The sequence below is a fragment of the Tympanuchus pallidicinctus genome, unplaced genomic scaffold (genome assembly GCF_026119805.1).
Source record: "Tympanuchus pallidicinctus isolate F22 unplaced genomic scaffold, pur_lepc_1.0 scaffold1, whole genome shotgun sequence".
Lineage (NCBI taxonomy): Eukaryota > Metazoa > Chordata > Aves > Galliformes > Phasianidae > Tympanuchus > Tympanuchus pallidicinctus.
The window spans coordinates 18,243,475-18,267,494 of NW_026294618.1; the positions used below are offsets into that span (position 1 = coordinate 18,243,475).

At 35.3% G+C, this 24,020-nt stretch overlaps 1 protein-coding gene across 1 annotated transcript in view; it reads right to left on the bottom strand.

The window, feature by feature from the left end:
- The window catches only part of SNTG2 (syntrophin gamma 2), a 139,416-nt gene that overhangs the window by 92,329 nt on the left and 23,067 nt on the right, over nt 1–24,020 (bottom strand). Inside the window, exons 6-8 of the mRNA XM_052701721.1 lie at nt 14,586–14,629; nt 14,431–14,472; nt 648–735 (exon numbers count right to left, since the gene is read on the bottom strand). Coding sequence (XP_052557681.1) covers nt 648–735; nt 14,431–14,472; nt 14,586–14,629 — 174 coding nt within the window. The remainder of the gene's footprint in view (nt 1–647; nt 736–14,430; nt 14,473–14,585; nt 14,630–24,020) is intronic.

A 24,020-nucleotide genomic window follows, 5' to 3' on the forward strand; every position in this document is an offset into this window, starting at 1 on the left:
TCACTTCAAATGCAACTATGCTGTCTCTTCCCATTATCCGCATTATTACTATTTCTCATAAGCACATAATTGGGAGCAGTATCTGCCTCCCCTGCTTCCTTCTTAAAGCTCTTCCTTCCTTCCCTACTATATCTCATACTGTGGTTACTGAAGACACAAGTTGTCACAACAGGGAAAAATTTGCCTGCAGTTCTTGTAATATTTTCTGTGGCTCTACTCTTTTGAGTTTGGCATGAGTTTAGACATGAATACTCATTAACTGGCACTTAAGGATGAATTGCTTGTTTCTGTGTTTGGAGAGACCCTAACTGCACCAAACTGGTGATCATCTTGAAGACATGCACAGGACAAATGGGTGATCAGGCCTAGCCTAGCACGGGTACATGAAAGGCAGATCCTGGTTGACAAACCCTATCTCCTTCTATGACCAAGTGACCTGCATGGTGGATGAGGGAAAGGGCTATTGATGTAGTTTACCTATGCAGTATGCATTAGATTCTTACAATGTAAGCCATGGAGTACACAAATAATTTCCTATTTCTTGCAGTAAAACACTCTAGGATTGAATTATCATTTCTGTTAGTACCATTGTTTCATAAGAATACAACAAAGAGGAAAACAAATTACCCTTATCCATTGTCTCTTACCTAATGGGAGCTTTAAAAATGATGGAGCTTCTCTGAAGTACTGAACAGTAATTGTAACTTCATCACCAGCATTTCGCAGTAGGTGTACCTGTCAGCGTGACGAATAACAGCTACTTTAAACCACAGAACCACCAGTTGTGGAAAGCACATTAATGAAATCAGTATTTCTGTTGATCTATAAGGTAGTCAGTATGAACATTTCTGAAGAGGAATGAAGACTATTTGGGGGTTAAAGCCACACCAGTAAAGGAGTAGGCAAAAGAGTAAATGAAAAAGTAGGCAAGCCCAATGGAACAACCTGAAGAAATAATTTAGTGGGCAACCTGATTTTATATACCAGCTGAACATAAATTCTCCAGTCAAACTCATTTTATAAAGCTGCTACAGAGTAGTACTAGTGGTAGGGAGAAATGTATTATGTAAATACATTAATCATGTGCATGAGTACATACATAAGTACATAACATAAATTAATACATCACATATATTTTATATAGGGTTTATATTTTGTCTGATTCAGGTGATAAATTACAGTCATTTTTCCATTTAAAGCATAGTTTTCATTTTTGTGACTGTCTTCATTAACTATAAATATTTGCTAATCAGACGTGAACACATGTAGGCGTGAATTTCATATATACACACGTATGGGTACAGCAGCTCACATCAGAAACATCAGAATTGAATTGAAGACATAGCACATTACTGCATGAAGAACTTTTTAAAATGCATAACTTCAAATAATATCTTTGATGGAACTCAGTTCCCAGTAGAGGACAGAGGTATTCTCCAGCTACATATCCATGACTGAGGAAATAGGTATTATGTTTGGCTGGTACGCACCCTGCAGCCTTGGTCCCGTTTGTCAGAAATAGATGTTAAGACCCGTGGTCTCTAATCTAAGCATAACCAGAATAAGTGAGTATCAAGCAGAAATGTAACCATAGCAATCAGTAACTCCTATAGAAGTATTTACAGGTCTAACATGCTCGGAGGAAGCAGGTGCTTGTATTGCTTCAGGCCACTATTTCAGCACACTGCCACATCGACTAACACAAGAAGTAGGATTACCTCAAATATTATTATTCTTCCTTATGTGTACCTGAAATAATGCTTATACCAGTGACTGATCTATTCACCTGCATAAAAAATATTAAGCTTATTCCTGATGAATATGAAAATCCAGAACAAGTAAAGAAATCAAGTAGTCACCTAAGCTAAGAATCTTAAGCTTTAAAAATGTGTTGGAAAGGACTGAGCAAAAAAAAATGACCATAAAAAATACAACACTACCGAGAGTAGCACAAAAGCAGCAAAGCCATAACCCACTCTGTTTCTTACAGAGCCAGAAATAAGTTGTGAGACAGAGAAGGTATCAACTTAGCTGGAGACAAAAACAAACATGAAAGGGAGGAAATTATCTTAGTTCATTGAATTAGCCCTTTTATCTTATTTTTGCTTACAAATACAATAAGACATGTTTTGAACCACAAACCTTCATTATTCTTTTTAAAAAATAACACTGATCTTGAACAGCATAATTACCAGTAATTATAGATTTTTTTTTCTTCATGATTTTGTACATTATTTTATTTACTTAATTATATACTTCAGTTTCTGATTTACTTGAAAACAATGCATACACAAATATCTGGGATATGATACTGTTACATACTGCGGATTGAAAAATATACTCTGAGCCAAATCAGTTTTTCCCCGAAGGAATGGAAGTTTAAATAAATTTGCTTAAGGCTAACTCTTAACTGAAGCATGAAGACCCATTCCTCAGAAAGTAATGCTGCCATTCTTCAAAAACTCCACAAATATCAGAGCACCACAGTGACTTTTCTCTGGAATTTCAGGTCTGTCTCAACTATGATAAATGCATTATAATTGAAAGGACTTAAAAGCCAAAGAACTCATAATTTTACAATTAGCAACATGTTTTAATGCTCACCTACTTTTATCTATTAATTATGAAAAGAAAGAATTATCCCAGGAATTAAAAACAAAATACCAATCCCTCTCCCCCCCCCACCCCCCCACCTCCCAAAGAAAAATAAACAAACAAACCCATAAAAGACAGAAATGGATAAATTACAAAACAAACATAAAATTCCTAAATGGAAAATTAATCAATTGTTACTGATATATTTAGTATGTAAGAAACACGTCAGTCAGTCAGAAAACTGCCAGCATCATCCACTCGCAATGGTATGCAACGACAAAGAATGTGATTTCAGTTGAAAGATGGTCAGTTTCTAATGAAGGTTGTCTTGTGTCACTCAGTAAAAGATCTAAGCAACCAACTTTTGAAGTTATCAAAATAAGCAAGTGATGTGCTACATTAAACTTGGAAATTGTTGATGATTTGGACACCATTTCCTCTTCTTACAAACTTTTTCAGTTATCCTTTTTTGTACTAAGCCTTCCTAGTATAGCAGGTATTTTGCAGACATCCAGAGTTAACACAGGAGGAAACATAAGAATCAGTAAGAACCACTCTTGGTGTCCATGCCAATGAAGTACAGAGAAAAGCCACAGATCTATGGACTGATGAGCCTTAGAATTTATCTGAAATCATGCACATGTTCAGCATTTCAGGCATAAAGAACTGAAACCTGGGGTATCTAGAAAGTGATAATAAAAAAAATCCTCTTTTACATATAAATTCTTACAGCTTGCAGAAGACCATAATAGCATATCCATGGACAAAATGCAGCAAAATACTACTTCTTCCTTCCCCCTCCCCCACAACTCCCCAAGCATTGTAATATTACTGTCACCATAAAACAGAAAATCATTTACAATATTCTGCATGTGTCAGAAATAAATATGTTAGGCAAAATCTTTTGCACACTATTCCAGAAAACCAGTCCATGATTCACTGCAACATTGCTACCATAAAAGCTAATATTTATTCAGCATAAGTCAGAGGGATTTTTATATGTTTTCATTCGATATGCAAATATTTTCTATACTGAATAGAATCATATGAATTGATTAGAGAACCATCATGCAAATTACATTAAGTCTTATGAAGGATTAGTTTCTCTAGAGTATTGGCTGTAGCTATAGTTGTATTTGTACAAATACAGAACTACGTTTTTTTCCTATTAGACTTTTTGCTAACACTGTATTGGACAAAAAAAAAAAAAAGAAAAAAAAGAAAACAAATATAGAAAAAAAACTAATCAGTTAAAAATACCTTGTGATTTCCTAATCCAGTTTTTTAATAGTTTTGATTCAGTGTGTTAGTTTATTCACCACCTGAAGCATATGAACAGATCCACACTCTATGAGTTTGTCTGGTATCTACAATATTGAACAAGAGCAGGTAACTAGAATCTAGCCTCAATTCAGTGGCTAAACTAACATTCCTAAATATATTAATGATAGCTATGAGATCTACACGCTTATTTGAGCTCTCTTGTTTGTCTCTCATGCTCACGTGTGAGACGACTCTTCTGTTAAGAGTCAGTGACCTTATGAAGAGAAGCAGTAGAAATGTTGGATCATGTAAGTTTGAAAAACCTTCAAGATCACCAGTTTAACCACCAACGATCACTAAAATAAGTTCCTTAGCATCACATGCAAACATGTCTTGAACACCTCCAGGGATAGATAATCAAAAGGTACACCTGGCAGCTCATTTCAATGCTGGTACTTAAGTACGACTCATAAAGGGATTTTTTCCACCCACAATCCACAGAGTTTGTTAATCTCTCCTGTCATCGTACATAATAATTTTACTAGTAATTTAATTTTATGGGGCTGTAAGTTCTCTACATGACTTTCATTTTGAGGAAATTTACCAAATGCAAAATAACTGAGCTCTTCTTATGTAAACAGATTGTCTGATCTTTTACAAATACATTTATTTAATTAATCAATCCAATATCACATGGGCATGCCCTAAGTCTTTTTTAGCTTGTAGATGAGTCCTCTGAATAATACCAGGCTAGATTCCACAATTCTTTATGCCCTGATGAAAATCCAAGGCTCACACAATATAAAGTAGTGGATTAGTCCAAAGCACAAAACATTACTTAGGTAGAAAAGGATGGAAAAGAAAGCTGGAAATAAAAAGAAGAGGATACTGTTTCAGAGAAACTATGTCAGCCACAGCTGGAATGCACAGGTGTGACTGAAAATTAAGCTACTGGTTAGTTTGTGCATAAGACATAATCAAAAGAAGCAAGAGTGGAAAGGTCTTTCTAGAGATGGCCAGGGATAACAAAGGACATTATTCAATGTTCCTGAATTTATGAAGTCTTGTTTTAGAAAAGAAATAAAAATAAAAAAAAGAATTCTATCAACTCTTTCAAAGACATTCCAGATTTATTCATGGTCTGCACTCTTTTGTTCTTATTCCATCAATCTTCTTTGTCAGTATTTGGCTTTCTTTTTGACTTTTTATATAGCAATGACTGACAAAGTCCCTGAAGGTAAGAATTACCTTCCCTGTGGTGATCACCTGCCATACTTACTGCTCCTCACAACTCCACTTCTATTTCCCTCTCCTTCTAACTGTTTTTAGCAGTGGCTGTCCTTGCACAGGATGCTGAGGGCCATGGTCCAGGTGCTGAAGATGTACAGATGGAGTGCTGGCAGCAATGCCAACAGCAGTGAGGATGCAGGTGCCAATGATCACCTTGTCCATGTCTGGGGACAAGCAAAGGTTTTGATTAATTTAGTCAATTTTGTAGAAGAATCTACAATGTCATGTGCTAGTATTTCTGAATATTAAGATAGAGATTTCGTCATTTTAACCGTAATAAAATATGCAAAATGTGATCCCACTTCAAATATATAATGTCTACTTATGCATTTTTATTTATAACCAATTATTATACTGTTTCCCCTCAAGAATTACATATTTTTCCTTCATAACACCAGAGACAGAGTCAGTTTCAATTTCTGAAGTATATTTCTATTAACTACAGTTTACACATGCCTCTATTAGCAATTCAATTTTTGACTCTTTATTTATGACTGAAAAGGCTACTATAGGTTGTTATAAATACTTTGTAGGTTGGAAGATCTTTGGAGTCCAACCTACAAAGTATTTATAACAACCTATAGTAGCCTTTTCATTTATAAAATGAAATTTATATATTTCATTTATAAAATGAAAAGCCTTAAAAGAGATACAGCTGCAGAACTGAATGGAAAAAAAAACAAAAAACAAAAAACAAAAAACAAAAAACAAAAAAAAACCACCCACAAACAATACTTTTAAAACTTTTTACCTTTAGGAAATACTGCTTTAAAAGGTGTCTGCCTAGCCACACTCACTGTGTGCTTTATCTAAGTAGTGTGATAGTGTAACAAAAGTTTAATTCTAGCTATAGCTCCTTTGTGCTAGGTAGCTGAATTCTTCCATCAGTTTTAATTATACTAATTCTAATTTTGTGCTCAAAAATTATCTGCATTGTAAATGCTCTTAATGCCAGAGTATTTGCTGCTTTTCTAGCCCAGGGAATTAAATGACTGTGAAATAGATAGGGATAAAAAGTATTGAAACCTAGAACTACTCAATTGTGGATGCTTTCTTAACATGCTTAGAGCTTGAGAGTAAGTCAATTTCCAAGAGTACATTACATAAATTATGTGATATTTATTACATAAAGCATAACCCAACAGAGGTACCATAAGTCATTTCTCTATTTTTTTAGTATCTTTTTTTTTCTCTAGTATTTTACTATTCTTTACAAAAAGCTATAGAATTGTAAAAGGGTACAAATTTCAGAAATCTATGCTAACATATGTGAATTTTATTATTTGCATCTAAATTGTTGGAGACTAAAAGTATGCTGCAAGTTACTTCTTAATGAGGAACATGCCAGATGATAAAATAATCACATTTCTTAGAGCATCTGGAAAACGAGGTTGAATTGTATATTCCACAATATTTTGAACAAGTACTACAATTCGCTGATTTGATCTGGCTTTATTTTAATGTAGTGCTAGGATATGCAATACCTATGACAAATTAGGACCCGGACAAATGAAATTAAACTCAGATGTTTTTAACCCAAGGAATGTGAAGAACACTTTAAATTTTTGTCTCCTTGCCAGCTAACAAGGCCGCTTTTCTATCATGACCAAACTCCTGCAAGAATAGCTCAGAGAAAGCTAACATGGTAACTGAAAGAATAAGGAAACTATGCACATCAGAGCTTTATTCTGCTAAATTAGCATTCTTACAATAATTGTTGGTATTTTTCTTCTTTCTGTTACTGCTCACCTACAAATCAGCAGTCGATTTTCTAAAATACATGGTAAGTCTTAACTAAAGAAACCAACTATATAGCACCATTAATAAATGTTCTCTAATAACAGCGCTCCTTCTCTTATAAACAGGAGAACGATTTTTTTATGTGGGCAGATAGTGATAGGACAAGGGAGAATGGTTTTAAACTACAAGAGAGAAAACATACATTAGATATTAGGACGAAATTTTTTACTCAGAGGGTGGTGAGGCATTGGAACAGGTTGCCCAGAGAGGTCGTGAATGGTCCATCCCTGGAGGTGCTCAAGGCCAGGTTGAATGGTATCCCTGGCAGTCTTATCTAATGTCTGCATGCATTCAGAGTCTGGGATCGTTTCAACAAGCTACCCTTCATTAAAATCCTCAGAGATGATAGATAATATCTATGTTGATTCTGTTCACGTATGTGTATGCAACATGAGATAGTCTCAGCCTGAAATACATTAAAAAAAGATACAACCCTTTTACTTTTTGCACCAAACATTTGAAGAAATTATAGTAAAAGTAAAATATTTGGAAGACAACAAGACTGTTCACAACCTAATGAAATTACCTTTCGTACGCAGAGGAACTAGTCATAGGGAAGTCAATAGGCAAAAACATCTACAATTCTTCTCCTATAGCAAATGGCAATATAGTTCAGAGCTGGAAATCATCTTGACAAGGAAACTAGAATCTGCTAAAGCTTTTTGCTTTGCTAATTAAAAAAAATATATATACTTAAAAATAAAAAATATGTACTTTAAAAAAAAAAATTAAGTAAGAAAATTCAGAAAATGATCAATCTTCAAAAGATGAAAGCCATTTCACATTAAAAATACTTTGGAAAGAATAAGGGGAGTCTCAGTGAATATTCAGAAATATGAATCCCCCTATATTATTTTAAAGCATAGCCCATCAAGTTCCTCCAGATAAATCTATGTCAGTTTCCCCTCTATTCAGCTCTCACAGAGAGATCTTGGTTTCATTTGACACATCTTAGTTCTGGTTTCACTACTGGCAGAGACACTGAACAATCTATTCTTTACTATTCTTTTCATGCCAATCAACTTTACAAGCCTACATAATCTCTCATCTCAATTATATCTTTTTTCAGAGGAAAGCTCTACCTGACATAGCTTATTCACTGTTTAGAAGCTGTTGCACATCTTTGATCATGTTGCTCAGTGCCTTGTTGCTTTCTCTGAACCTTTTCCTGCTCTTTTACATCCTTTGAAGTGAAAGGACCAGAAATACTGTCAGCACTGAAGATACAAAGCCACCCTGGATGCATACAGTGATACTATCAGTTCTGCTTACCACTTCTTTATAAAAGATCCCCTGTCATTTGCTTGGCTTTCATTAAATCCTGAAGCCTGAGATTTTATTTCACAGCTGCAGTGGTAAGTTTAGAGTCTACCAGTCTGTACATGGAGCCAGGACTCTTCCCTCCCACTGTGGAATGTACTACTTGACTTCCCCATTAAAGGAGATCTCCTTTCTCAGGTGACAAGTGATCTTGGTGTGAGAAAAGAATCTCAAGATGCACCAGGAGATGCTTAGACTGGGCACTAGAAATAATTTCTTCAAGGAGAGTGTGACCAATCTTTGCAGTGGACTTCCCAGGTAAGCTAAGGAATCCCCATCCATGGAACTATTTAAGAGATGTGCGGATGTGACATGAAAGTTTTGTCTTGGGACTCTAGATCAGGCTGATGGGTGGGCTTGTCTTGAAGATCTTTTCCAACCTAGATGACTCTTAATTTCACCTTCTATTCTACTGACACTGAGTCTCTGAATGTTATTGCTGTTCTTCATAGTTCTCCCTTATCCTTCCCACTTTGAATAATTATGTTGAATGAGCAAAGTGACACCTCAGGTTTTATTTTCTTTCACAGTTTGCTAAGAGTATCTTGAAAAAATAAGTCCTAGGAAAGTAGAACCGTGTGGGATATTCCTTCATTGTAAATCACAATCCAATTACTCTTCCTCTCAATTTCTATCTTTCAAACAATTATTTATCCAAGCAAGAATCACGGCTTGTAAGTTTCCTTTAAGGCATGTATGAAACAAGGGTTTTGTTGAGGGATTTTTGGAAATCCAAGTAAACTTTAGCAATAGTTTCCTTTATCCATGTTATGTTTTTATGTTTTTATCTGTATATTTGTAAATTATATTTTTTTTATTATGATTGTTAATAATTTTGCAAGAACAGACACTAGGCTTACCAGACTGTGGTTCTACAGATCATCTTTTGCATCTTTCATTGATATGTATTTATTATCTTTCAATCCCTGAATACCAGTATACCTTAGACATTCTTCTAATTTGAAGTGATATTATTTAAACAAAGAAAAAATCATAACAATGTAATTTTGATTTTAAACATGTATAATAGTTATTATTTTATTCCCTAACCTCTTCTAAATGCAAATTATTTATACAATTTTCAGTTTTAAACAAATAGTAAGTGTTTTGTAATCTAAAATAAATGATCTCTATGGTTACATTTATATTGGTAAATTAAACATGATGAGGACACAAATCCAAACAGTGAGACATGATTAGTTAAATTCCGTGTGTTAAATTGTTAGCACAGTCTGGTATGGCTTAAACACTTGCTATTTATCACTTTACCAAATCCATGGTATGGATTAGGTTAGCCTAGGCCAATGGCCATAGTGAATAAATATTTTTGGGACTGGCAATCATATAATAAAATATAGAACTAGTTCTTTTCCAACCAACATCCACTCTGTCAAAAGCAAAGAGTATCCTCTGATGCATTCTCCCCTGGTGCTCCTCCCCACCAGCTGGCAGACAGGACAACCCAGTGATGTCCTGAACTGCAAGAGTCCAGACACTCACAAGAATTGCTAAGGTTTTCTCCACATATACCACTTTTTAATTGGCACAAAATGTTTTTGTTCAGAGTATTTGTTACTGCTACTTAAAAGAAGTAATTAAGGTAATTCAAGACTCTAGCTGTAGAGTGCTAGCTCACCCTTGCAAAAGGCCATTCATGGCTACCAGATTAGGCTTAAACTATGATACCCAATATAAGGTATTCTATTTTGTACTCATCTGATCAAATGTTCCAGAAAATGCTCAGGAATACTTTTTGATCAGATGTATTCTTGTTCACTGTAGACAATATAGTGGCGTTTAACAGTAGTATACCCTAAAGCAGTATGCCATAGCTTAAAAAACAGGCTCCAGTGCTATAGACATGACTCTCCTTGACAGTGATCTGAAACAGTCCCAAAACTAAATGTAAATTAACATAGTGGGAATTTGTCAAAGTAATTTTATAGTTTGGCAGGCATCTCTTTTCCATTTCCTAATGAGTCCTTCATCAATAGAGAAATAAGTTCTATGTTGTAGAAATAGGCTACTTGGAAAAATATTTCTAAGAGAAGAAAAACAATCTTAAACAGCACAGTTACTGTAATTCTTGATCCAATTCCATTAAAAAGATATTAATTTTTATTTCTGTTAGCTACCGAAACATTACCAATGGAAAGAAACATGAATCAAAGATTTTAGCTTTAAATTTTGAAAAGATTAAAAATATATACGCAGTTTTATTTTCATAAGTGCATCTTTCAATACAGGAGATTGATGCAGATGAAATACAATTTTGCATGCTGAAAACATATTTTAGTGTGAACATTGAAATGACATTTTATCAAGAGAATTGACTATTACATTTGTGGTGCACAGGGTGATAATATGATCAGCCACCAGGGAAACAAAATAAATTTCCCTCTCAGACAATCAGTACCAAAACTATATTAATCTGCATATTACCATTCTCTATATTCATAGTTTTTCCACAGTAATAGACTATTTCTAAAAATAAACTTATTTTTCAAGGAATATAATTATTTTCAATTCTTCACAGTCTATTGTATTGCCTACTATAAGAGAGAGATTTTCATCAGTCCTGATTTCCTGTTATTCATGTATCCATTCGTACCACTAACCTGAACTAAGATGTGGTTGTGGGTCAGCAGCAGCTTGAAGAGTTCCGAAGAAAAGCAAATTCATGGAATTTGAAGGGTGAAGCAGGAAAGCCAGTTTGTCGTGACATTGTTGTAAGCAGACCAGCCAGTTGTTTTGCTTACAGAGAAGTAAGCACTTTTCAACATCTCTCAAGTATCGAGAAATTATGATAAGCTCTTTACCATCTCCAAGTGTCAGTTGTGAAGCTGGTAGGTAGTAGGAACAATGAACTGGCCTCCTGTCCTACTATTCTCAGATCCCATAGCCTTTTCTCTCATGTATTTACCCCAGTGGGTTTTAAGTCTTTAAAATTGTGGCATCAAATTATATATAATGTCCATTTAATATAATGCAGGCTATCTAAATTTATGCCTGTACAGAGCATTTCCTCACATGCTATAAGAGTGAATAATCAGATATTCTAAAATAGTATAAAATAAGAACAGGAGGGGAAAAAGTCTAAACACCAAGAACAGCAAGACATGCCACTAGGGGGATAAGACAAAAGAAAATAATTCCTATTAGAGGTACAGTAAAAAAGAAATAAAACAAAACAAACACCACATGCTAAAAACCAAACCACCAAACTTGCCAAAACAAAGGAACAGAAAACAAATGAAAATGGGTGTTCTTGCTTCTTGCCTTTAATGGTGTACTATTGTGGTAGCATCCATTTAGTAGCTTGTAGTGGGTTACCCATGCAGCTGCTTGCTCACACCCCACACTCACCAAATCTCAGAATAAATCACTTGCTTTACCACTTGATCCACTTACCTAACCTCACACTGATTCTGATAGCAGGCTGTGGTAGCAGAAATGATTTCTTGCAGATCTATCTCCAGGTACATTGATACTTCTTTTCCTTCTGGTTCTTCCTTCAACCATACTGATTATTCCCTATTGTTCCAAAAAGTTTTGTTTAATGATCCCACTGAATTCTATGTACAGTGGAAAGAGTAGCATTATGCATTTCTCTTTTACTCCTCATCACTGTAGCACACTTGTGTTATACCGGCACTTCTGGAGTGCTTCTTGGTACTGAAAAACAATCTTTAAGGGAAGTAACTTACGATTTTGTGGTCAATAACTTTAATGAACCTTAGAATTTTTCATGTGGAAGTTCATCAATATACAACAGAACTGATTCTGGTGCTTTGTGAAATTCTATCTGTAATTATTTCAGAGGTTCAGCCTCTGGTAGTTTTGATCAACAGCAAGAAAGGGACTACAAGATCATGCAACTACACTTTATCTTGACCTAAAGAGATCATCTCCTAGCAATAAAAGCAAGTTTTTTTTTTTCTTTCCCCATGCAACATGCTGATAAGACTTTAAGCCCATGTCATTTATGATTGCTACAGATGCTACTCTGGATTACATTTGTCAGTGAGTTGATAGGCAATGTCAGTAAACAGGCAATGGGGATAAATGTTTTAATCTATATGACTTGCACTGAAGGCTAGACAAGCCCTGTGCATTAAGGGGGTAGTAAATGGCTTTATCTGTACACAGTCCATCTGATGAATGAAATAAACCAGTTAAAAACTAATGACTATTCAATAAATCAGTTTGTTTTGAGTTAGATAAAACACTTGAAAACCATGCTTCAAAAAATACATAGAATAGCTAAAAGAATAAGAGAAAAATATGTAAACTTTTAACGCCTGCATTTCTTTAAGTCAGTCAGAATCATGTATGTCCACTACCCTTTCAAATGAAAACCAATATAATTTTCTAATTATAAGATTTGGTTAGAATCCCTAGAAAATCCTTGTAGATACTATGTATTAGATCATCCATCACCAAATCAGCATACAGCGCTGTGGCAGAGGCAGTGGCTTATCAAGGCCATATGATAGAACTGTTAGAAGATGTATAGGAGAAGGACAGGTCAAAGATATTGCTGGTTCACAGTATTATAGGGAGCGGACAGTACAGGGAATATGGATACTTGGATACATCCCCACAAATGATGGTGATTTGGTATAGTGACTTTCAAAACCAATGGGTTCTCAACCCCTTCCTTCCTTTTGTGCACATTAATATATTTGTCTGAGGAGTGAAGTAGAAGAGATTCTCAATCTGATATAATAAGATATTTATCTTATACACTAGAGAATATGTTATAGTAAAAATATTCTGGAAACTCATCCAGCAAATTCTGCCTTATCTCTGTTGTAAACTCTGACAGCTAATACACAGCAACTGATGTTTTCTCTTTTGAGGTTTGACTGCAAACATCTGAACAATTAAAATGCTACAGAAGGAATTATATATATTTAAAATAATTAGAAGCAGAAAATAGTTACCCACTTGTCAACGGTTTACGGGCTGGTTCGGCCCAGTTCCGTGACCAGCGGGGCGGAGGGATTTTGCAAAATCCGTGCCTCCAGAAAAAGGGAAACAAGGGACCCCAAAATAATTAAAAACAGTGGCAGCGATCTGAGGAGAAACAAACTAATTTACTAAATATGGTATCAAAATGCAAGATAACACACCATAATACAATATAATCAGGATTGAAGTTAATAAATCAAATATAATGAGAGAGAGAGAATGTCCGAAAGGTGGATAGGCCTCACCATAACACTGAGGCGAGATGTGCAGTCCAGTTGAGCAGCAGGGAGACAGGAGGAGAGTTGACAAAGAAGAGCAGATGAAGAAGACCCCATCAGATGACCTTGGCAGGAGTTATATCTCCTCTCTGTGACCGCAAAGTCCCCTGGGGAATGTAGTTCTTCTCTTCCGGGCAGGTACACAGGACTTGAGCATTAACAGTTAAACTCCCAGTACCCACATGATGTTATGATGTGGAATACCGAAAACCAAAAAATCATAAAACCATGACATTACTGTATTTTTTTCCCCCTAAAATACTGATTTGTCACCTTTTGAAAGATGGATAGGGGAGTTTGAGAAGCTACCATTTTATAATGAGAAGCCCTTGCCATCTTAATTCTATAAAAACAGTAACAAATTTTCCTTTTAACTATATAACAGTTTCTGGATTTCACAACCTAAAAAGTATCAGATATTCACCTAATACTTATAAGCCATAGTCTTTTATTGTACAATATCTCCCCAGAACTCAATGAAATGCTTTGGAACACTTCTTGAACAGTACCATGAAAATGAATAGATTCTAAAGAGTCAGCATATTGTGCTGACTAATTCCATTAAAAATCTCAAATTTTCTCAAAACTAAACAAAAGTTAAACATTAGGGATTTTAACAAAAAATAAGAAAATAAAGTAGGTATGTATTCTTCACATCATGATTTCATTTTGTCTCATTTTGTGTTCTGAATGTTTTACTTAAGGAATGCAAAACTATGACATACAATGATGGAGACTTGATTTTGCAATAGAACATTTGTGCCACAATTAAATATTTCTTAATGTGACAAAACTCAAGTTCCTAATGACCACATACATGACAGAATCAAGACATTAACTCATCTGGATCAAGCAAGTATGGCATAGAATATACTGCACGCTACAAAGGAGTCAGACTAGAAGGACTTACCACTTCTTCATGGGTAGCATTTTCTACGTTAATACCATTAACCTAAAAACAAAGATACAATAGGAATGAAATGATTTTAAATATGTAAGCTAGTTAATTAAACAAACATAAAGGTAAGTCTGAAATAAATATGGCAAAAACAAATGTTTACTGACCTGTATTATTGCATCTCCTATAAATAACATTCCAGTTTGGTCAGCTGTGGGATTACAAAGTACAGTTTAACAGAATGAAGTACTGAAAAGATGCATTTTATTCTCTTTCAGCACTTGGTTTAGCATGCTGTTTGTAGGCATCATTAGAAACTGATTTGCTCATAGAAATAACGATATAGCAATCAATATTCATCCTATCAAGGTAGTAGATTTCTAGCAACCTTAAACCAACTAACAGAACTATTTCCCATGCAAAAAGAACTTGTTTAATATGGAATACAAATGTCATTTCTCACTAATGAAGGATTTTAGTAAATTATGTGGAAACTGTGATTCACACTTTTCATTATTATTCTACAAAGAGAAATAGAAATCTCTGAAACTGCTTAGCAATTCCTTTCCCCTGAACAAATTTACAGGGACAGGTATAATTAAAGAGGTTGTGCCTAGAATTTAATACAAATCTTTAACAAGAAGTTTGAGTTAGCTTTGCTCCTGAGAATAAGATAATATATTATTTCAGTCGGTTTCCTGCCTTACAAAATTAATGGGAATAATATAATGAAACTGCAAAGAAAACAATTCTACATAGACACAAACAATGGCATTTTTGAGGTGTATTCACCAGTGTTTTGTAGTCTTTTTCCTTTTTTTTTTTTTTTTTTTTTTTAATTATTATTTTAGTGGAATTTGGGGATGTTTACCTCTTGAAATTTAAAACTTAATTGAAAATAAATCTCTCATCCCACAAAAACTAACAAGGTTAAATGAAGCATATGGATAGTCTTGCATATGATTTTGTCATGTCCTGGCTTCAGACTTTGAAGAACCAAGGTAGAATTTTGAAAGATGAAGACAGAGAATCACAGAATCACAGAATTGTAGGGGTTGGAAGGGACCTCCAGAGATCATCGAGTCAAACCCCCCTGCCAAAGCAGGTTCCCTACAGCAGGTCGCACAGGTAGGCATCCAGGCAGGTCTTGAACATCTCCAGAGAAGGAGACTCCACCACCTCCCTGGGCAGCCTGTTCCAGTGCTCCGTCACCTCACTGTAAAGAAGTTCTTGTGCACATTTGTGCAGAACTTCCTATGCTGCAGTTTCCGGCTGTTTCCCCTTGTCCTGTCTCCACACACTGGTGAAGGTGTGTGAAGAGGTAAGAAAGAAAGAAAAGAAACAACAGCAAAACAACACAGAATATTCATACAATTTCTACAGTATAGCTTTTGGCACCAAAAATGTTATACCTTTGGTACAAAACAGCTTCTTTCTTTATATTTCCTATAGAATTTTCATCACTCTTTTAGCAAATAAAAGACACCTTTTATTAGGCACCTTGAGGAAAGAGCTTAGGAAAGATTTCACCACATACTATAAAAACTATGCTACAAGTTGTGTTGTTGTTGGTTCCTTGCGTTTTTGGGGTTTTTTTTCAATCTTTTTTTGTACTTAAAAATATACATACAATTTGTAACTGCTGCTATTAAAAATGGTTATCTATGCGTATAAAGGCAACTGAACTAAAGTAGTTTGAAAACAAAAAAGCAATTCAGAGTAGATTGTGTGGGTACCTGTCTTGCTAAAGGTGATAAATGCTACCTTAGGCATCTCAATACTAAATTTCTGTTCAGGATGTCAGTATTGATACACTAATACTGTGTCTGATTGAACTGATGTTCAAGCACTATATTAGGAGGTCAAAATTTCAGAGACCATTTCACTGCTCTTAATCAAGGCCTGTCTTTGCAGTCCTTTACGGCATTGCTGTGTGATGCCAGTATGCCTTAGGATGAGGTGCGTAGGGGCCCAGACAACAGGAAAAGAAGTTTTGTGTGTCAGATCAATGAAAAACTGGAAAGGTAGAATTACCAACACATACAAAGGTCTTGAGATCTAGTTCTAGAGAGCTAGTATATAGTTCAAGGATTGACATGGCATGGCATGATATGACACAAAAAAAGTATAAAATCTCAAGGAATTAAAACAGTTTGCTGAAGGACTGTAACTCAGCATAGCTGAAAATAAGTCCCTTCCAGGGAGCAATGGAGACTGAACATTCTCCATCTAATTTCTGATGGTTTATACACTCATTGGCCATCCCACAGTGATGAGTACTGCAACAACCCTAGCTATCTACTGTAGACATTATACAAAAAATAGTATAGCTTAAGTGTACAATGTAATTATATCCTGCTTGCAGAGTCTCTATGCACAATTGAAGCTGCGCAGATAAAGCGAACGGGAGGAAGAGAGTTAAATGATGGATACCAAATGCTCTGTGAAGTGAAAAAAAGCATAGAAAATAGTGAAAATCAGAGTGTTTGTTTCAGAAGTGAATTATACTGTAAAGTAACGCAATAATGTATACACCTCCATGGCTGTCATTAGCATGGCCACTGATGGTACTCTGGCAAACTATAAGTCTGTGATGAAAAATTTTGGCTTGATCTACAAATTAAAATCCATGATGATTTATAAACATTTTTAACAAATCCAACTGTAGAGGACATGTCACAATGATGCATAAATCACAATATATTTTGCAAGTATTTTAGAACTAATGTTACCAGAAAAAGTCCTTGTAAAGAGACAAAAAGAGTTTCGTTCTTCCTCATTTTAAATCTGAAGACAAATAGTTATATCATCTCAAACTCTTCTGATGTTTTCATAAAGTTATACTTCTCTGCATGAAAACAAAACAAAACAAAAAAACATTGTGCAAGTGCACTGTTCCACTTTATATGGAACTTTGCTTCCCACTGGTAGCATTCTCATACAAAGGTGTCCATGAAAGGCTACTCAGCAATTTAGTGATTCATAAAAAATAAAATATTTGAGAATGAGCTTTGAGATACTAACTAACATACAGCATTGTTCAGAGAAACAGTAAATACAGATCATCTGGAATTCAGTATGCTTCCTAATGATTTATGCAAAACGATATTTTATTTGTAATGAGTTGAATATGGCCAAAAAGGATTTTCAAACGAAAACAAGCACAAAGTAGTAATTAGCAGAAGTGCACTGGGGTTTAAAAGAAAATTAAGAGTCTGCTATAACAATTAGCATTAAATCACCTTTACAACTTAATTACCTTTAAAAAAGGTTAAACATTGATTACATTTTGTACATTCATGAAATTCATAGGGATACTGCAGTAGGAGGAAACCCTACTGCATTTATAACCCTTAAGGGGCTTCTAAAGAAGATACAAAATTTCTTATTCTTAACACGTTAGACTTGAAAATATATTCCCAAGAAAAACTGATCCATCATTGTAGTCCTCTGACAATGTATTAGTGATGCACAAAAACCATGCTGTTTGAAGCTTACAATTAAGTTGACTACATGAATCTTCCAACTCATAAGCTTAAGAAGATGTATTTCACCACAAAAAGAGAATTAAAATGATAGCTAAGAAAGTTTATGAATTGGAAACAAAAAAATGCAGAAATTGGTATCTACATAGAATTTAAGGGAGTTCATAACATTATCCAGGTGTGTTGTTTTTTTCTTTCTGTCTCATGAATTGGACTATAATCGTACCACTGGTACAATCCAATTTATATTTTCTTGAAAATAAGCAGTTTTGTAACTGCATTTGTAATCAATATTTTAAAACAGAACTGCATTATTACCTTGTTAGGGACATTTTTTAAACATAAAATATGCTTTACAGGACTCAGATTTAGTTTATCCATTCAAATAAAAAAGTCCAAATTTCTATCCTTATTTCTCTTGTTGACCACGAGGTTTCCTTAGCTCAGTCTCCTTACTCCTTACTGTCCAGTTTATCATGTGACAAAAAGCTGTATGTCAATAATGCAACGTTTCATAAAACATCCACGTCATTATTCTAATGTGCCAGGTTCTCCATGCTAAACTCAGAGGTACATGGGAAATTAGATTTCTCCGTCCAATCGTTTCAGTGGACAGCCTATACAGTAGGCAACCATTGATCATTTTGTGATCCTAGAAGTACCATGTTTACTTGCAGACCCAGTCAGGAACTCACTTCTAAATCCTTAGTGTACACAAGCCAGAACTGAAGCTCAACACACTGTAAGAGTCAAGTCAGTGTGAGATGTGTGTAGGATGACAGCGATAAGGCAGGTACTGGAGTAGGCAGAAACTGAATATAGCAAGGACAACACGTTTGGATAGTCAATAATAGACCTTACGTGGCTGAAGAAGTAGAATATTCAGCTGTGATAAGAAAACTGCCATTTCCCTGGCAATTTTGAGCTCAGTACTCCAGATTATGGATGTCTTAATGGTAAAATGAATTTCCACCTGACTCATAAAAGGTTACTAAATAAAAATACTACTCAGAATAGATTAGGGAGCACTGAGAAGCTGAAGCCTTCTTGCAGACAATATTTTAGCTGGCACTTTACCTAGCTGTATAGCATACAACATTCTATCTGCAAAATTAACAGAAAATAAAACTGGTTTGCTCTTGAAAATGAAGAACAAAAAGAACTACAAGATACACAGACACCACAGATGTAATCAGGAAAGATCTGAGGATCTGAGCAAGAACTACACTGACGTGTAGATTTCCTGACCATGTGGCATACATGTGCATGTAACTGATAATAAGAATTTTCTAGGACAGTGCATATGCTAGCAATGTTAAATTCTTTCTGATTTTGTTCAATTTAAGAAGTACTAAAAATACAGAATAGCTGCATATATTCCTGGAAATGATCAATTCACAAAGTACACTGTATGCAAACTCCTTTGTCTTTTGGATATACATGCATACTGCTATTATTACCAAAAGCACTGGGAAGGACCTAAGGGTCCTTCTGGTGGACAAGTTGGCCAGTAATCAACAATGCGCCCTTGCCAACAGTACCCTGCAGTAGCCTGATCTACATAAAGACAAGTGCTGCCCATAGGTCAACAAAGATGATCCATTACCTTCACTCAGCAGAGACACATCTGGAATGTTGTGTCTGGTTCTGGGCTCTCCAGTACAACAAAGATGTGATCTTACTGAAGCAAGTGAAGAGCCATATAGATGAAGGAGCTGCAGTATCTTTCCTGTGAGGAGAGGCTGAGAGAGGTAAGACTATTCAGCCTGAGGAAGGGTCAGGAGGATTTCATAAATGTGTACAAAGACCTGACAGGAGGAAATAAAGAAGAGAGAGCTGGACTCAACTCACAGTGCCCACCCACAGGACAAGAAGCATGAAATTCCGTGTTAACAAAAAAAAAAAAAGATTTTTACTGTGAGGGTTGCCAAAAAACTGAAATGTAGTTGTCAAGTCTCCTTCCTCAGAAATAATTAAAACTCAACTAGACATAGCTAGTTGCACTGCTTTAGCAAATGGTACTTGAGTAGAGAAGTTGACTAGATAATTCAAAGAGGTCTCCCAAGCTCAGTAATTTGCAAAGGTGCACAAAAGAGTTTATTGAACACATATGTTTTAACATGTTTTTATGTTTTAACATTTATTCAAAATTCAACTATTAACCTGTTAAAAAAGTATTTGCTGTAAATAAAGATATTTGGAATGAAAATAGGATTTAGTTTAATAATTTCATTCTCGGATGTTGATTTTTCTCAGAATTATCCTTCGTATGCCACTCATCTAAGTTTCTGGAGTACTTTTGTGGAAAGAAACCTAGGTATTGATTTCTAATTCCTGTTGCTAGAGGAGCTGTAGTGATATGGGAATGGTATTACTAGAAAATAATAGGCAGCAAGAGGAGCAAACAATCCTAGATTGAGAGTAGGTAGATTTTCTTACAGGGGAAATTGAGTAGAATCATTCTTCAAAATTATACATCACAGCAGAATCCAATCGAAAAGGGTAACTGAGTCCACTGCAAAAAAAAAACAACCCCAAACCTTAAATGATGGACATTTCTAACCATATGTATTTCAATTTCTTAATGTCATATTCAGTATTGTGCTGAAATATGAATTCCTCTGCTCCATTATTATCGTCTATTTTCTTCACTGTTTTGATATTTCTATCTGCATCTGTTTATCTCTGTGATTTTCCCCACCTCACTTTCTATTATTTTCAGTGTGTCCCTGTTGCCTTAGCCTGGCAATCAGCTAAACACTATACAGCTTTTTGCTCATTCACCCCCTTCCCAGTGGGATGAGGAGAGAATCAGAATTAAAATAAAATAAAATAAAATTAGAACTCCTAGATTGAGATAAAAACAATATCCTAAGACAGAAAAGGAAATGAGAAATAATAGCAGTAATATATATATATATATATATGTATATATATATATTTTTTTTTTCCACAAAACAATTACTCTCCACCCACCAACCGCAGCCAGTCTCAGAACAGCAGCTTCCCTCCCAGCCAGCCCCATGCAGTTTTATAGTTTTCCTCATGTGATGTCATATGCTATGTAATAACCATTTTGCCAGTTTAGGTCAGGTGTTGTGGTTCGGTCACCTTGCAACTCCAACTCCTTGTGCACCCCCAGTCCCCTCACTGGCAGGACAGTACGAGAAGCTCTATGCAGCACCTCTCAGCAACAACAAAAAAACATTAGTGTCTTATCAACAACGATTTCCTCCTAAAGCCAAAGCATGGCATCATACCAGACACTGTGAAGAAAATCAGCCTCAAGGGCTGTAACTCTCACTCTGGTCTTACTTTTTTTTCCTAATGTTTATTAATCTTATGGGAAGGCATGGAAAAAAGATGTGGTAACAAGAAAAGCAGAGGGTTTTTTCTTTTTTGTTTTTTAAATTGTGGCCTCTCAATACAGAAAGGGGACTTACATGATGGACAGAGACTTTTTACCCAGTTTTGTAGTGACAGGACAAAAGGCAACAAGTTTTAAATTGAAAGAGAATCAGAATTATAGAATAGCTTGTGTTGGAAGGGACCTTTAAGATCATGTAGTTCCAACCCCCTTGTTACAGGCAGGGACACCTATCTCTAGACCAAGTTGCTCAAAGCTCTCATCCAGCCTGGCAGAAGATTATGTACACAAGAATCTAATTAGGTTTAACAAGGTCAAGTGCAAGGTGTTGCACTTGGGTCGAGGCAAACCCAGATACGTATACAGACTATGAGAAGAATTCCTTGAGAACAACTCTGCAGAGAAAGACATGAGGGTCTTGGTGGATGAACAGTTGGACATGAGGCAGCAGTGTGCACTTGCAGTCAAGAAGACCAACAGTATCCTGGGCTGCATCAAAAGAGGAGTGGCCAGCAGGGAGCAGGAAGGCATTGTCGCCTTATGCTCTGTCCTTGTGAGGACTCATCTGGAATACTGCATTCAAGTCTGGGGCTCCTACTATAGGAAGGATCTAGAGCTGTTGGAATGAGTCTAGAAGAAGGCCATGAAGATTATCAGAGGGCTGGAGCACCTCTCCTATGAAGAAAGGGATTGTCCAGCTTGGAGAAGGCTCCAGAGAGACCTCGCTGTGGCTTTCCAGTACTTGAAGGAAGCTTATACTGACACTGAATTTTTACACGGTCTGATCGTGACAGGACAACAAGGAATGCCTTTAAACTAGAAGAGGGGAGATTTAGATTAGATGTCAGAAAGAATTTTTTTACTCAGAAAGTGGTGATGCACTGGAACAGATTGCCCAATGAGAGGCTGTAGATGCCCCATCTCTGGAGGCATTCAAAGTCAATTTGGATGGGATCCTGGGCAGCCTGATGAAGTGGTTGGCAAACCTACCCATGGCAGGGGGTTTGGAACTGGAGGATCTTTAAGGTCTCCTCCAACCTAAGCCATTCTATGATTCTAGGATGATACAGTAAGGTTAGTTCTAATAGATCTATGATTAGTGTCACTTATAGAAGTCTTACTGAGCTGAGTAACACAGACAAGTTATGAATATGTAGCATCATCTAAGGATATAAATTAATAACAAATCTGACATCTTCAGTCTTTTTAACAAAATTATGTAACAGTTTCCATTAAATGCTGTTAGAGAGTGCAAGAAAGTTTTAAATGCTTTAGTGGTGAAGACAAATTTGCAGACTAAGTGGGAATGCCTGAAATAACTGAAGTACATGTGTTAAAAGAGACACAAAGAAGAGATGCAATTCTTAAACTAAACTACAAAGTCTTTAGTTCAGAAAATGTTAAGGGAAAGATAAGAATAGTGAAAAGCTAAAAGTAGAACTTTTCTGAAGTTGCTAAAGGATGTTATTAAATTTCATATATTATTTCATTTGACATTATCTCCAAACAGTCTGTTACATTTGCTCTTTCCATCAAATATTCTACATTATTCTTGACTATGCTTCAGCCCAAATAATCTGAATGAGTTTTACTCTGACTTTAATTAATAGGTTTCGGTGCAGTAGGAATCTTTGTTACAGATTAGAAGATGGTTTCTGGCTAGCTGCTTGCTTCTCCAGTTTCTATACTAAAACACCACGACAAAAGAAAACTCCAAATCAAGGGTATAAAATACCATCCATCTTAGAAGAACAATTTATCTGAGTGAACATTCATGACATAGTTCTCTAATTTCACCATGAGGAAAAACCTATCACCTACATTTATTTTCAATATGGACTGTAGTGGTAATAAAATCAAAAAGTAATGCTAAATTTATTTCATTATACTTCTGCAATTCATCAGAAGAAGGGAAACAGAAGAGAGAATACAAACTGTAAGTGTAAATGAAATTCTAAGGTCTTTTTTTTTATTATTTTTTTTCACTCAGCTGCTAAATGGAGCAGATGATAATTGAAGAAATAACACTTTTTTTCATACCTTTTCCTAGTTCCTAGTTTCAAGTTTAGAATACATAAATAATAACTATAATACTGGAGTTTCACTGAAATTACAAAGTTTTCAGATGTTATCAACCTTTTCGGTTGAGAAACTGTGAAATGCGCCTTCCAAAGAGAATACTCATCATAAAAAAATGAAGAACTGAACTAAAATTCCAAGCTACAGTTTAGCCAAGCCAAAGGAATGAAAACAAGATTCAAATTAACCTAAAATGAGAGTGCTTTGGCTTTCTCTATAAAAATTTCTTGGACTGATCAATTTCTAAATCTATTAAAAGAAAAACAGCACATATTCTACAACAAAATAAATTTAAAAAAATATTTCATTCTATTTTTCTTGTCTGGTAAAGGGAATGAATTTCTGGTAACTGAAAAGAAAATGTTACTGTTCTAAAAATATTTCCCAAATCAGATTTTAATGACATACCTGCTCAGTTAAATAAACACATAAAAGTTAACCACTGCATCCTTTTAACCAAAGCACTCCTTAGACTTTGGTCTAAGGACTTAGGTCACTCATGCCTCAAATCAACAAACACCAATCGTATAAGCTGTTCAGCTCAATAACTTAAATATCTATATGCATCCCACTAAATATATGATGATGCCTGTTTATATAATTGCACCTCAAGTATGTTCTTCCTTATGGCCTTGTATTTAGCATTCACTTTCATGAGCATAAGGCATAGC